This window comes from Peromyscus leucopus, chromosome 6, assembly GCF_004664715.2.
Source record: "Peromyscus leucopus breed LL Stock chromosome 6, UCI_PerLeu_2.1, whole genome shotgun sequence".
In the NCBI taxonomy this organism is placed as follows: domain Eukaryota; kingdom Metazoa; phylum Chordata; class Mammalia; order Rodentia; family Cricetidae; genus Peromyscus; species Peromyscus leucopus.
In genome coordinates, this window is record NC_051068.1 from 129,228,716 (window position 1) to 129,244,335 (window position 15,620).

Consider the following 15,620-nt stretch of genomic DNA (forward strand, 5'->3'; position numbering starts at 1 on the left):
ACAGCAAACCCTATGAGCCATGAACGCAGGTTTGTTTATGAGACATGAGATTCTGAGTGTGGTGATGCATACCCCAGTGCCTGAGACATAGGGATATCAGAAGTTCAAGGCTAGTCTTGGCAAGTAGTGAGTTCCAGACTAGCCTCAGCTACAGTAAAATCAAAACACTTCTTATTTTACTTTTCAACACAAACCACAAATCAATCCTACACAATAGGAGAAGGGTCCAAAATGCCAAGCCCTTGCCACTGACATCTACCTATGGAGAAGAGGGTTTAAGATTCAGGCTATGAGCTAGGCGGTGGTGGCACATGCCTTTAATCCCAGCACTCGGGAGGCAGAGGCAGGTGGATCTCTGCGAGTTTGAGGCCAGCCTGGACAACAAGAGTGAGTTCCAGGACAGCCTTGGCTGTTACACAGAGAAACCCTGTCTCAAAAAAACCAAAAATTGTAGCATGAATCTTTAAAGTTCTTATTAATAAAATCAAACCTGAGGCCAGTTATTGGGGTGAATGCTGGAAGATCAGAGAAGCAGAACAAGCCACAGCTTCCTCACCTCACCAGTTCCTTAGCTGATGCTGTTTCCTCAGACTGGAAGCCTCTCAGTCCTCATTCAAATGAATCTCAGCTGAACTGCTGCTCAAAAGCCTGAAAGCTTAACCAGCCAAATGCTTCTAGTTTCTGGTCCTCATGCCTTATATAACTTTCTGCTTTCTACCACCACTCCCTGGGATTAAAGGCGTGAGTCACCATGCCTGGCTGTTTCCAATGTGACCTTGAAATCACAGAGATCCAGAGAGATTTCTGCCTCTGGAATGCTAGGATTAAAGGCGTGTGCTACCACTGCCTATCCTCTATGTTTAATATTGTGGCTGTTCTGTCTCTGACCCCAAATAAGTTTATCTGCACAATATTTTGGGGAACACAATACCACCACATTAAACCTGAAAAAAAAAAAAAAGATTCAGGCTATACTTATCTTACCATTCATGTATTTTGTGGCAGAACACATACAAATATCAGCACCCAGAGCCAAAGGTCGCTGAAAGAAAAAAAACAGACATGTTTACTTCAAACGAGAAACCATGTGAAATGCTCCATCCTATCCACTTGCATCTGTTGCCTCAGATCCCAGTTGAATCCTTCTCTGCCCTGCTGTGTGAGAATCCACACATTTTCAGTTTTTCTAAGATCTTGAGTTTGTCCCTACATTTTCTTCTACCAAAGAAGCATCCAAAAGAAAACAAAAACAAAAACAAACCAACCAAAAACAGACTGGGCTCAGACTCTGAAGGTGCCAGTTGCATCAAAACAAAAGCAGGCCCAGGCCAAACCTCCCCGTGCCTTTCTTTACAGTGGTTATGGCTCTGAGTTTACTGTCTGCAGCAGAGATATGTGCATTTTATGAGCCGTTAAGTACATGGAGAAGTTTATGATATGGAAGCATCTAGCAGTTTTTGTGCCAAGTCAGTACAAAGTACTTTGCTTAGATTTTTAATCATTAAAACCTTACGAGGTACAAGGTGATTGTTAACACTTGATTTGCTGAGTTCCTGACTCCTAATCATTCTTTTATTATACTAGTTTTGTCAGGTATAAAATCACAAAGAAGTCTGCTGAGGCAGAAGACAAGGCTCAGCATGACCTGAGTCCAATCCCTGGAACCTAAAGATAGAAGGAGAGAACCAAATCTGCAAAGTTGTCCTTTGACCTCCACCTCCACACTACAGCACAGACACATACAGGTATGAATAAAAACAGTTTTCAAACGGAAATTTGTTGAGATTATCCTCCTGCTCTAATGTTGCTGCCAATTAATCAACCTTACATCTTTAAAACACATACATATATAGGTTTTGTTTTCTTCAAATAAAGTCTCTCTAGGTAGCTCAAACTAACTTAAAACACCCATGGCTGTGGGTGGAATGTCTGTGTCCCCCACTTCACATGTTGTAGCTTAATGACCAGGCCATGGCATTAAGAATCAGGACTCTGGGAGGTGATGAGCTCCTGACGACAGACCCACTGTGACAGGATCAGAGCCGCATTATAGTCCCAGAGAGCTGCCTGGATTCTTCTCCCATGAGAACACAGACTTGGCCCTTCCAAGATACCTCAATGTTGGACTTGTGGGCCTTAGATCTATAAGAAGCAAAGTCCTATTCTGAATGAACAGTACCATGCTACAGCAGCCAAACATGCTAAGAATTCTAAGTCATAACATAAAACAGATGAAGTAGAAATTCCTTATTTAACATGGACTGATAACCAACACTCAGTCAAAATATGGAACACATCAGAGATACAACTACCTAATAAGCTATGTCTTCACATGCTCTACATAACCTAAGAGATCAGGAAGTGCTGCCTGGGTGGTAGTCTAAAATCACAGGCCTATGTGGAGACCAGAAGGGCTAAAATAAAAAGCAAAAGCCCAGTCTCTAATCATCAGCTTTAAGTGCTCAGAAACCAAATGCGTAGAAAGAAACCTCTAGTTCCGAACTCCTAAAGGCTCCTGGTGCCTCACCCCACATGACCAAGGAAGGGTCATTGTTACAAATTTACTGCCTAACATTCTCGTATCTATTCAGATAGGACTTCCCCCAAATGGTCAAAGAGGCAAGGAAGGCCAAGTAACTTCTCTTAACTGCTATAAAGGACCCTCAGAGGCATAGACTCTCTGAGAATTACCATAGTGTCTATTCTTATCAAGTATGGCCTGGCAAATGTGTTTACTCCTATCTTGTGACCCACTGTTGCCAACAAAACCTCCAATGAGATAGTAACACAGTCTTGAGATATTAACTAATGCAAAAAAAGTCCAAATCTTATTATTTTTCTAATCAATAATAGTTATATTTTGATATATAGCTATTTTGAGTTTGATAATGATTTTTTTTTATAAAGTAGTTCTTCCTTTCCTAATTACAGGTAACTGTGTGGTTTGTTAATCACAACAGAAACCCTTCCCTTCATTTACCTGGAAATATGGAGACATGAAAGTGTTATCTACAACCAAAATGATGTCTCCATGCTTATGGACGATGTGTGCACAGGCTTCGATGTCAGTCAACTTCAAGGATGGGTTTGTGGGTGTTTCAATCCAAACAAGCTACAGTAATTTAGCAAACAACAGTAAGTAAAAGCATATCACATATACACAAATATCACACATACCACAACATAGAAGGCTGCTACTTCCTATGCTGGAAAGGCTTAGACAATGAAGGTGGAATGGTCAAGTTTGAATCTGACCTTTCCCTACAAGATTGGCCATTGCTCCATTAAATTCCCTTCTATCTTCCTCAAGTTCCTCATCTGCACAAAATGGTTGGTGATATTTATCTTATAGAACAAAGCCATGGTGTCTGGAGCTTCTGTTCTCAGAGACAAATAATATAGATTGTATAAAAATATATCCTCACTCTGGGGAAGTAGCTCAGTAAAGATCTTGCCTAGTGTGCATGAAGCAAGCCTGAGATCAATCCCTAGCACTTCATAAACCAGCAATTTGGGGGCTTAGGGGTTATGCCTATATTCCCAGCATTCAAGTAACAGAGGCAGACAGATCACAAGTCCAAGGTTACAATCAGCTACACAGAGAGTCTGGAATATAAGCAACTCTACTCTACACATCCTAGAATTTTCATTAATGAGAATTATGCCCAGGATGCCAAGGACATCCTCAGGGTTAGATAACAACAAAAGCACTAGAAACTCTAAACTTGAGAAAGTGCATTAGGCTGAGGAAAAGAAGTGGCAGCCATATAGAAAGAGAGGTTCCATGGCAGAACTCTGATCTACTGCAACCCTGTCATGACTTGCACGCTCAACAGTTACTGAAAAGACCAAGTCAGAACTCTGTTAAATAAGGTGCATCTGCTTTGAACTGTATTACTTACAGGTTTCTCTTATAAGAACTAATGACTTTTCATTACCTATATAGACAGACAAGATGTCAAGTTAAATACATTCCCTGTCTGGAAGTTCACTACTAAAAACCACTTTGAAAATCTTAATTTGCTTAAAGAGCTATAAAAATGACTCCTGGGTAAGAATAACAAATTCTCATCAAGATAATTTAAAAATAAACAAAAATGAAAACAAGTAACTAAATACAAAATAGGTTTTATATGGACTTTAAAAACTGACTACCGGAGCTGGAGAGATGACTCAGTAATTAAGATCATTTGTTTATGAGAAGACCAGTGTTTGAATCCCAGCACCCACATGGTGGCTCCCAACCATCTGTAATTCCAGTTCTAAGGGAGCCAATGCCCTCCACAGGTAGTAAACACACACATGGTGCACATTTGTGCATGAAAACAAAACACTCATACACACATTTTATATCTATCTATCTATCTATCTATCTATCTATCTATCTATCTATCTATCTACAAAAGCAGAGCCTGTACTTCAGGGGAAAATATATTAATTCAAGCGAATTAAAGGGCCAGCAAATAAAATCATATGGACAAAATTTATCATACTCATGATCTGATTTCTTCCCTTGGGAAGTCTCAGATCAGCTATTTAAATAAATTCTTTTTCCTCAAGCAATATAAAAATGCAACTTTCTTGAAAACAAACCTTACTGAGTAAAACGTGCTCCAGTGCTAATCTAGAAAGTCTCCTTTGTGTGAAGGACCTCTATCTTTTAGCATTCACTGCCACATGAGCTTGAATCTAGGCTCCTTTGTGTGAAGGATTTCTATCTTTTAGCATTCACTGCCATATGAGCTTGGGTACAAGTTTAACACTTTAATCCTTAACAGAGTTAGAAAGGTTCACTCATAAAAGACACTGGCCTTTCACTCCTGCAGAATTTAAATGAGGTCCCCAAATACCATCTCTGCTATTCAGGCACAAATACCTTCCACAGCACACAAGCTTCCCAGGGCTGAGATCAAAGTCCCTGGACTGAGAGAGTCTAATGGTCTTTGAATGATGTTATGCTTTGTTAGCTTGGTATGTCTGAGAACTATGTACTTTTGAATTTAAATTTTTTACAAAAAAAAAAATTGGGTGGAGCTGAGAGATTAAATCCACACTAGCTTCTAAAACAATGCACACACACACACACACACACACACACAAAATTAAACTTATTGTTAGAACACTGACCTGCCCCTAAAGGACAGGGGTTACTTTTAAAAGGCCATGCCTCTCTACAACTCTCTCTGGGACAGAATTAAGAAGCAGGTTGTGCTGTGGCTAACAGTAGTCCCTAATTTATGGGACTTGATTCATTCATGTTCTTTGTTGTGCATACAACATTGAACTAAAATCACATGATATGAAACTTCCTAAAAACCCCACCAAACTTATAAAAGTCTGGTATTTCCTTTGTTCTTGGGACTACTGTGGGGATTTACTTCAAAGAGGCTCCCCTGGCTTCCCCCACCATTCCTCTCATGGCAGTCATCTATGCCTGTGTGTCTTTCTCTGCCTCTCCCCCTCTCATTCTCATGTGAACATGTGTAGATCTATACATGAAAGTGCAGGTGCCTAAGGAAGACAGAGGCATCAAATCCCTTGGAGCTCAGTTATGGGCCACCCAATGTAGATGCTGGGAACCAAATTCAGGTCCCCTGGCAAGAGCAGCACATACTCTTAACCACTGAAACATTTTTCCAGCCCAGCCCTCCTCCAAATTTTAAACGGAAGTCCTTCCTTCCTTTCAAGGCCCTGTTATGTGGTTTTTAATATATTGTGGCATTTTTTGTCTAATACTCTTTTCTTCCCACCTACCTCAAGGCCCAATTGAAATTCAACTTCAGAATTTGCATGTGCACCCTAGATAATGTTTTCAAGCCATGGAGACTCTAGCCTATATAAATCTCAGTGTTTCCAACAGCTTCAATAAAATGTTATTTGGATTTATATTACATCCTCTAGTAAACAGAAAGGATGTAAGTAAAACATCACAGGGAAAACAGACAGAATCAAAAGCCAGCTGGTTACCTTGGTTCGTGGTGTAATCGCTGCCTCTAGCAATTTGGTATTGGAACACTCCACAAAAGAAACCTTCAGTCCAAATTCAGATGCCACTCTCCTGAAATACCTGTTGGTGCCTGAGGCAGAAGACAGTCAAATAATATGCAGAGAACACAATATGAGGAAATGTCTGCTCTTTGCAGGCTTCCCCAATCCCAAAGGAGAACTCTCAAAAAAAAAAAAAATTCAGCTGAAAGCAAGTGTAGCTAAGTAGCATGGTTATTTGACATGCCACAGAGCCAATTAAAACATACTTGATACACACAAGTGGCAAGAAGCAGAACCATTTCTCAAACTCCCCTTTCTCTACTCTTCTAACATGGAGCAGCTTCCTGACACAGTGTCTTCTGCTGGGCATGTCTTTTTGTATGCTGTGAATGTGTTGTTGTGATTGATTGATAAATAAAACACTGATTGGCCAGTAGCCAGGCAGGAAGTATAGTATAGGCAGGATAAGCAGAGAGGAGAATTCTGGGAAGTGGAAGGCCAAATCAGGAGATGCTGCCAGCCACTGCCACTATGAGAAGTAAGACGTAAAGTACCAGTAAGCCACGAGCCACATGGCAACTTATAGATTAATAGAAATGGGTTAATTTAAGACATAAGAACTAGATAGCAAGAAGTCTGCCATGGCCATACAGTTTATAAGTAATATAAGTCTCTGTGTGTTTACTTGGGTCTGAGCGGCTACGGGCCCGAGCAGGACTGGAGAAAACTCCAGCTACAGTCTTCTGTAGAAATCTCTGCACATACAAGCTGTATGTTTCGGACAGGGACTTGGTGCCAACGGTCCCAACTGATATATCTACAACACAATTCTTGCACTCAAGGCTCAGGAATCATTACAGAAGGGTGCAGATAGTAAGAGCCAGAGGAACAGAAGGCTTCTTATGAGATTGTGCTTCCTGGAAATGTTGAGAGGCTAAACTCCTGAAATCTTATCAACATAACTACCTAACCAAGACCTGAAGAACAATGAAACCAATGGACATGTTAACATAGGAAGGGAAAACCCATTTAGCCTTAGACAAAGAACTACAGACAACTGGAAATGCTGAGAGTGGGAGAAAAGGTCTTCCCTGGAGAAGAGCCCCCCAGCTGGTTATACAATACTCTGAAATCATAAACATACAGGTAACATTATATAGAAATATTATAGAAAGTTGTATTTATGTATTTAGGAATACATATACACATACATATATACACGTGTATATATGTAACAATAATCAAAGAAAAAGAGACCATGAGAGAGTGCATATGGAGGGTTGTGTGTGTGCATGGGAAACTTGAAAGGAGGAAAAGAAAAATGATGTAATTGTATTATAATTCTTAAAAAAATGTATTAAAAAGGACAGAGTCTCCCTGTAGCCCAGTTGACATCAAACTCAAGCTGGCCAATTCATGGCACTTCTGCTTAGCCTTCTGAGTGCTAGGCTCACAGGCACAAGTGACTGTTAGCAGTTTCTTTATAGTACTCAAGTCTAAAAGCATCACTAGTGAGACGCACAGGTTAAAGACTCTGGCCACCAAGAATGGCAACCTGAGTTTGATATCAGGACCTACATGGTGGAAGGAGAGAACTAACTCTCAGAAATCGTTCTATGGTGTTCATTGGCACCATGTGGCATCTCAGCATGCCTGGTACAGTGTGTGTGTGTGTGTTGTGCATTCAGAAAGCTGTGGTTTGCCTGAAGGCTGATCAAGTCCTATATTCTTGTTCTAACTCTTAAGCACAATTCTTATTAGACAATCTCCTACAGGCACTTCTGGAACAGAGTCTGAAGCCCATGCCTGCTATACCTTAGAAAGAACATACTCGCCAAAACTGGCAATGGTGCTCATGTAACTCAAGGCTCATCGCTATCTTTGCGCCAGCTGGCACACACTGTGAATGAGAGGGCACCTACCTCCATACACTTCATCCATGCAAATGACTTCATCTCCAGCTTTTAACAGATGAGTAATTGTAGTGGTGGCAGCTAGCCCTGAAGCAAAGGCCAAACCTACCATAAAAAGCAAATTCAAGTAAGCTTAAAAAACAAACAACAAACAAAAAACCCAAAAAACAAAAAACAAAAAAAAACAAAAAAAACCTTAGCAACAACCTAGTGCCATCTGCACCGTGGTTCACCTGGCTGACTGTGCCACTGCTGTTACTCCTCAGAGGTCCTCTAATTAATGTTACAACACCCCTTTCTGTTTGAAAAATGAAACTTTTAGAACAGTATGTATTTATGCACACACAAGCACACACATACACACACACACACACACACACACACACACACACGATAGATATTTATTCTTTACTACTCTGCTCATATAGCATCATTTATATTGAAAATACAAATATGACTTCAACAGAACTCATTCCCAGGACCTTTTCCGGGGAGTGAATTCCTTCCCTCTGAGAGCATATTATCAAGGATTTTGGGTCTGGTGAATGAGCCATAGTGATAGACTGAGATGAGGGCTGTAATAAGCTCCACCATTCTGCTCTGTTCCTATTTACTGCTAACTGGTAAGGACATACATGCATATACCAACTGAAGAATAAAGCCAAAGGATTCACTGTTTCAGGAAAAAGGGAGTTTGGAATGAGAGGACCTCTATTTATACCTTCTGTGCTTCTGTGGTCCCTAGACACCTAAAGAGAATCCACCTTTCATTGTAGATATAAGTCTCTTACTGTGTTTTGCCCCGTCCAGAGCGGCCACTGCTTTTTCCAAGCAGTTCCTTGTGGGATTTCCAGAGCGGCCATATACAAAACCCTGAAAATAAGAAGAGGAGGAGGAGGAGGAGGAGGAGGAGGAGGAAGAGGATTTACTCATCATCTTAAGATCTCTTGATTAGTATCAGACCCCAATGAAAACATGGTCCCACCATAATGATTTTCTATTACCTAGCAATGTCACATTTTGATATAAGACGTAAGTGTGGCATTGTCATGGCTATGGCAGTATGGAGAGCTTAAAGGATGACCAAAAGGGGAACTGGAGAGATGGCTAAGAGGTTAAGGATGCTTACTACTCTTTCAGAGGGCCTAGGTTCAATTCCAAGAACCCACATGTCAGCTCACTAGGTCTGGATCACCAGTTTCAATGGATATGATGCCTTCTTCTGGCCTCCACAGGCACTGCATGCAGGTGGTAAATAGATAGAAACACATGCAGACAAAACACCTCTACACATAAAATCAAAATGAGTAAGAATGATGTACTTACCATGGGTTGGAATGATGTTCCTGCCATTTACTAGCTTGGTACTACTAGGTAAAGGACTCAACATTCTAACAGTCAATTTGGAGATAGGGGAAAAATACAGGTCTAATTGCAAAATTGTGAGGATGAAATGGAGTAAGGCATAAATTCCCTGTATGTTCCTCAACATATACTAACCACTATATAGGTGGTAGTTCTTTTTTTTTTTTAATTTTTCTTTAAGAAATTTTCTACTCACTCCACATACTATCCACAGATCCCCCCTCCTACCTCCTCCCATCCCCCAGCCCTCTTTCCCAAGCCACCCCACATCTCCACATCCCCCAAATTGAGGTCTCCCATGGGGAGTCAGCAGAGCCCAGCACACTGAGCCTAAGCAGGTCCAAGCCCCTTCCCATTGCACCAAGGCTGTGCAAGGTGTCACACCAGAGGCACCGGGTTCCAGAAGCCTGCCCATAGACCAGGGACAGATCCCGATCCCCCTGTCTGGGTGCCCCCCAAACAGTTCAAGCCAAACAACCGTCTTCCATATCCAGAGGGCCTAGTCCAGTCCCACGGGGGCTCTACAGCCACCAGTCCACAATTCATGGGTTTCCACTAGTGTGGCCGGTCATCTCTGTACGTCCTCCCATCATGATCTCGATGTCCCTCGCCTGCAGTATCTCTCCTCTCTCTCATCAATTGGATTCCCAGAGCTCAGCCTGGTGTCTGGCCATGGATCTTTGTATCTGCCTCCATCAGTCTAGGTGGCAGTTCTTAACATTGGCATGGTGTTGCAATTATGTTAGCCTCACCCTTTCCTTATAAGATGGACGTATTAGGAAAAGGGAATTACATGAATCTAATCTGTGCTTCTCTTCCCAAGATAGAAGTGATGCAGGTTCATTTAGCACACAAGAGGGCTGAACGAGTCATTCAAGTTCTCAGGGTTCAGATCTTAACCCTATAAAAATGACTCAACACAAAAGGAGGAAGCAATTTTCAATGAATATCCTCCATGAGTTGCTTTATAAAATCTTGTGTCAGACTCCCTTTATACTTAATTTTCACCTAATAATTTATTTAGCTTTGTGACTAAATACTTGAAGAAAAGTGAAGCCAAATGTTGTAAGACCTGGGGAATGTGAGGGTTAGAATCAATCCTAGGCTCTGAGCTGGTGTGATTGCACACATCTGCAATCCCAGTAAAGGCAAAGTCTGATTCATGAGTTGAAGGCCAGCCTGGGCTACTTAAAGACAGACTGTCTCAAATAATTAAAAACATCCTACACTTTTGTCTCCATGGTTTATACAGCACATCACAACTTGCATCCTTGTTTCAGACTCAGAAGCTTCTAGTATTAGTTATAAAAATTTTAAAAGTTTTCCCCTGATGGATAAACTGGGCACACATAGTTCACAAGGCTCCAGCTGTCTTCAACACCCACCACTGTCCCTGGCTGCTAAACTCATCAAACCTCCTCCAAAACACTTGGTTCCTAGAGCAGCCCCATGCTGCCATAAATATTCATAAGCATGCAGATGTCTAACATCCGGGGTAGGAGAACTTATTTTGTTGGCAAATTACTTTGTGCATTCCATGGCTTTTCAAATGGAACTAAAGATTTCTGATACTTCTCATTGCTACAGTGCCATTATCTTTTGGAGATTCTGAGCACATATTGGATTTAACTGCCCCTGCTTGCTCTCTGAACCATTTAAACATTAATACCATACCCAAACACTCAGTTTCTACACACTGTTCCACACAGGCAGCAGGCCTACATAGGAGGGCCCCACCACTTGCTTGGAGGAGGTAGTGTTTGAGTTTTGAATGCAAGTCACCAGTTAGGAGTATCCTAACCTGCTATAGTGATGTCCTTGGAACTTTGCCTCACAGAACAAGGGCTGTTTATAAGAACTTTACCTGACTTACAGCACACAAAGGTAGTTTCCAGAACAGTCAAGACCTGGGAACATGCTGCAATTGCGTTGTCCTCTGCACCTCAGGAGACTTTTAATATACCAAGACCCATCTAGTAAGCCATCAAAAAGGAAGATGCCACGAGATTCACAAGACTGCATATTTTAGGCCTTACTGGTCACTTGTGTTTGAGTCTGGGTCAGTTTCCTTTTCTATAAAAACGATTTAATGCCTACCCTCCTCACCTGGCTGTTGTAGTCAAATGGAAATAGCAAGGCATGAAGACTGCAAACACCAAAGTACTTCTGAGTAATGAATGTGTACCGCAGAGTTTTTAACAGCAGCAGCTCATGTGGTGTGTTCTATAATTATCCCAGTTTACACAGGCTAGGATGGGTTAAATAGCGTCTTCCAGGTTACCCAGACAGAAGAGCCGATGTAAGAATCAAACCCCCTGTACTCTTAATCACAAAGCCACACTGGATAGATCAGTGGTTCTCAACTTGTTGTGGTGACCCCCAACCACTAAATTGTTTTTGCTGCTCTATCATAGCTTCAATTTTGCTACTGTTAATGAATTGCAATGTAAATACCTGATGAGACCCCTGTGAAAGGATCACCATGACCCATGGGTTGAGAACCACTGTCTCAGATGATGAAATGGCTTAAACTATTATTTATCACAGCTACAATGTAGCGCCATGCAGTCAGGCACAGAAGATGGGGGTTCAAGATAAATTAAAGCCAGCTTCACTGCGCATGAGCCTTGGTGACCCTAGGTTACTCTAGTGCTGGTAATCCTCTATCTCAGTCTGAACACTAAGACCTTAGTTCAGGCTAAGTTAACAATGGATGAGACTACATGTAACACATGGACTCTAACTATGCATTTGGTGTGTAAGTATTCAGTAGCTATTAACTGGACACACTTATCAGAACGGATCTTAAATCTCTAGGACTTTCATTATTTAGTGTGTGTGTCTGAGTGTGCAGGAGCTGGTTCTCTCCTTCCACCACAGAGATTATAGACCTGAACTAAGATCGTCAGGTTTGGTGACAAGCACCTTTACCTGCTGTGATAAAACACCACAAACAAAAGCCATTTGGGGGAAGAACAGGTTTCTTTCACTTCCATGTCACTGGTTTATCATGGAAAGCAGATAGGGCAGGAGCCTGGAGGTAAGAGCTGATACAAATGCCATGGAGAAGTGCTGCTTACTGACTTGCTCACCCCATTTTCTTATAGAACTCAGAATCACCAGCTTGGGGGTAGGGAGGGTCCCCCACTCACAATGGACTGGGCCCTCCCCCATTAATCACTAATTAAGAAAATGCCCTATGGGTCTGCTTACAGCCTAATCAACACAGCCTAATCTTCTAGAGGCACTTTCTCAGTTGAGGTACCCTCCTCAGATGACTATGCGTCAAGTTGATATAAAACTAGTCAGCTCACCTACTGAGCCGTCTCACCAGCCCAACGCTCCTCACTTTTCAAAGGGGGACTGGCTTCGTTGCTACAGAATTCACCAAATTACAACTCTGATTTTTAACTGAAAATCGCAGAGACCACCCACGTGTCCCGAGCGCTCCGGCAGTCCGCCGGGCCTCCCGGCTCGCCCTGCCCGCCCTGCCGCTCACCGAGGACTGGCCTGGCGTGTCCTGCTTGAAAGTGGTGGCCAGCGAGATGGGTATCACCAGGGCGCGTGAATTCCACTGCTCGGGCTCCTGTCCCACGTGAATGGCCTGAGTGGCAAAGTGCTGGAAGCTGGGCAGGTAGCCGCTCGGGGAGACGTTCTTTTGCATGTTGGCGCTAGGAAGAGCAGGAGTTTGCCAAATATGAAACCAACTGGAGTCTTTCCGAGCTTCGAGTTTATATCCAGGGAGGGGCGGGTCCGACGCGGCCAATCAGCGCGGGTCCCGAAGCAAAGCCATTGTCCATTGGGCGGCAGGGGAGGAGTTGCCCGAGTGTCCCTGACCCGCCTCCCAGTGGCGCCCACGTGGTGAGCAATCCGGCTGGGACCTGGAGCAGCGGAAACCTCAACAGCAGGCTGCAGCACGGATCCCAGATGCACCCTTTGTCCTCAGGGTAGAGACCCCGGTGCGGGTCTCCTCCCGCCGCCTTGCGGGACCCCAGGTGCTGGTGTCAGGCAGGGATGATCCGGGGACCGCTGGAGCTGCGTCCCCAGCGCCTGCGGGCCTACCCTCGCCAAGATCAGGCTTTCAGGAGGAAGCTTTGCTTCCAAAAGACACCATCCTTGACCTAATTTTACACCATGTCAGGGAACTAGGGAGTTTAATGCGTTTCCATTTCTCGAAAACCTAACCTAAAACTCTGAAATACTGTAGAACAAATTTAGAAGGCATCAAGGAACACTTTTTTAAAAAGCAAGGGTTTGGGCTGGCAGTGATGGCACATGCCGAGACAGAGGCAGGCCGAAATCCCTGGACTTGGGAGGCAGAGGCAGGCGGATCTCCGTGAGTTCGAGGCCAGCCTAGTCTACAAAGCGAGTTCCAGGAAAGGCGCAAAGCTACACAAAGAAACCCTGTCTCGAAAAACCAAAAAACAAACAAACAAACAAAAATAAAAAACAAAAAACAAGGGTTTGGAAAAGGCAAACAGTCCATTTACTTTTCAAATTAGCTTCAGAGACAGTCACCTTCCAGCACCAAGTGTGAGAGGCTGGAGGCCAAGGGAAACCATGGCCACAGGGAAGCAGAATGTCTCTGAAACCAATGGGTTGCGATGCCTATTTGATTACTATTTCTCTCTTTAAAAAAAAAAAAAAAAATTTATTTATCCTTATTTTATTCATTGGTGTTTTACCTGCATGTATGTCTGTGTGATTACTATTTCTCCTTTTAAAATATGTTTTCAACCTGAACACATTTCAACGATTATGCATATATGTGGATATCTTTTTATTTTTTTTTTAAAGTTTTGTGTATGTCTGTGCACCACATGCATGCCTGGTGTCTACAGAAGTCAGGAAGGATGTTAGATCCCCTGGACCTGCAAGTTATAAACAGATGGGCTCGACGTGTGAGTGCTGGGAAACAAACCCGAGTCCTCTTGAAGCGCAACCAGTGCTCTTAACAGCTGAGCGGTACATTTTGGTGTGACCACACAGAACAGGTCAGAATAGCCTGAAACAGTTCAGATTCCAGTTCTAAGCAGAATTGATAAACCCTGGGTTACACAAACGTGTGTGGCGCATGCGTGGAGGTCAGTCTCCTATCAGCCTGCTGAGTCAGTCTCCGCACTGCTGGCTCCAGGCTTGGCCTCCCACAGTCGGAGTGCTGGCTGGTACGGGTGCACAGTACCGCTAAGGTGGATGGGATCGAACACAGAGTGTCAGGCCGTGGGGCAAGCATTTTTACCACTGAGCCATCTTCCCACCTGACATTTTCTTTAGCTTAACTGTCAGAGAGAGTTCTTTGAAAAATGGCCCCTTGCTGGGTGGTGGCACAAGCCTTTACTCCGAGCACTTGGGAGGCAAAGGCGGATCTCAGTGAGATCGTGGCCAGCCTGGTCTACAGAGTGAGTTCCAGGACAGCCAAGGCTACACAGAGAAACCCTGTCTTGAAAAAAAAAAAGAAAGGAAGGAAGGAAGAAGGAAGGAAGGAAGGAAGGAAGGAAGGAAGGAAGGAAGGAAGGAAGGAAGGAAGGAAGGAAGGAAAATGGCTCCTATACAGACCCTCTAAATGAGGCCTCTGATAAAAATGAGAGGAGGCTGCAGGATGGCAACCCAAGATTTAATTTCTCTATTCACATGATTCTGAATTTCCCTTCCACTCAGCAGTATCTCTCTCAGACGTCATCATATGTGTGCAAAGGTGACTATAAAACTCTCAGCTATAATGAAAAGCAGATTAACTACCCCTTCAGAGCCCAGAGAGATAGTTCTGTGATAGACTCACGAAGTGGCCAATGAGCAGAAGAGTTGAAGAGAACCCGCATGGCCATTTCCAAGACAGCAAAGGAAACTGCAAAACAGTGTGTGGATTCAGGAGCACATGCTATGATGCACAATCTTTAAATACATGTATTGTTTGAATCTGAAACAATCGTGGTAGCAGAAATCATAGGTCTACAGGGAAAAATGAATTCCTTTTACATTTCATATGCATAAAGTAAAAGAAATATTTTTCTTCTTTGGCTTTTTGAGACAGGGTCTTGCACTACCCCTTGCAAACCCAAACTCATGGTAATCCTTACTGCATCCAACCAGAAAAACCTTTTTAAGTGAATGAGTGATGGCCACTTTAAATACAGTAAATGTCCTCTGAATGCTGATTTTTTCATTTAGAGCAGGTTGCAAACAACATCATGAAATTATCACTACACTGCTAAGCCATGGATTCTTCTTGGGAATGAGATTCGGGAAAGACACATGTTCTTTCCTTCTTTTTACTTTATTTTTGTGGTTGTTGTATGTTCTGAGACAAGGTCTCAAGTTTCTCAAAGCTGGCCTCAAACTGGCCTTGTAGCAGAG

The 15,620-nt window shown here is 42.8% G+C and overlaps 1 protein-coding gene across 1 annotated transcript in view; it reads right to left on the reverse strand.

The window, feature by feature from the left end:
- The window catches only part of Cth (cystathionine gamma-lyase), a 38,215-nt gene extending 25,220 nt beyond the window's left edge, over positions 1-12,995 (reverse strand). Inside the window, exons 1-6 of the mRNA XM_028890366.2 lie at positions 12,766-12,995; positions 8,693-8,774; positions 7,911-8,006; positions 5,968-6,077; positions 2,981-3,112; positions 985-1,042 (exon numbers count right to left, since the gene is read on the reverse strand). Coding sequence (XP_028746199.1) covers positions 985-1,042; positions 2,981-3,112; positions 5,968-6,077; positions 7,911-8,006; positions 8,693-8,774; positions 12,766-12,930 — 643 coding nt within the window. The 5' untranslated portion in view covers positions 12,931-12,995. The remainder of the gene's footprint in view (positions 1-984; positions 1,043-2,980; positions 3,113-5,967; positions 6,078-7,910; positions 8,007-8,692; positions 8,775-12,765) is intronic.
- Between the last annotated feature and the right edge of the window lie 2,625 nt (positions 12,996-15,620).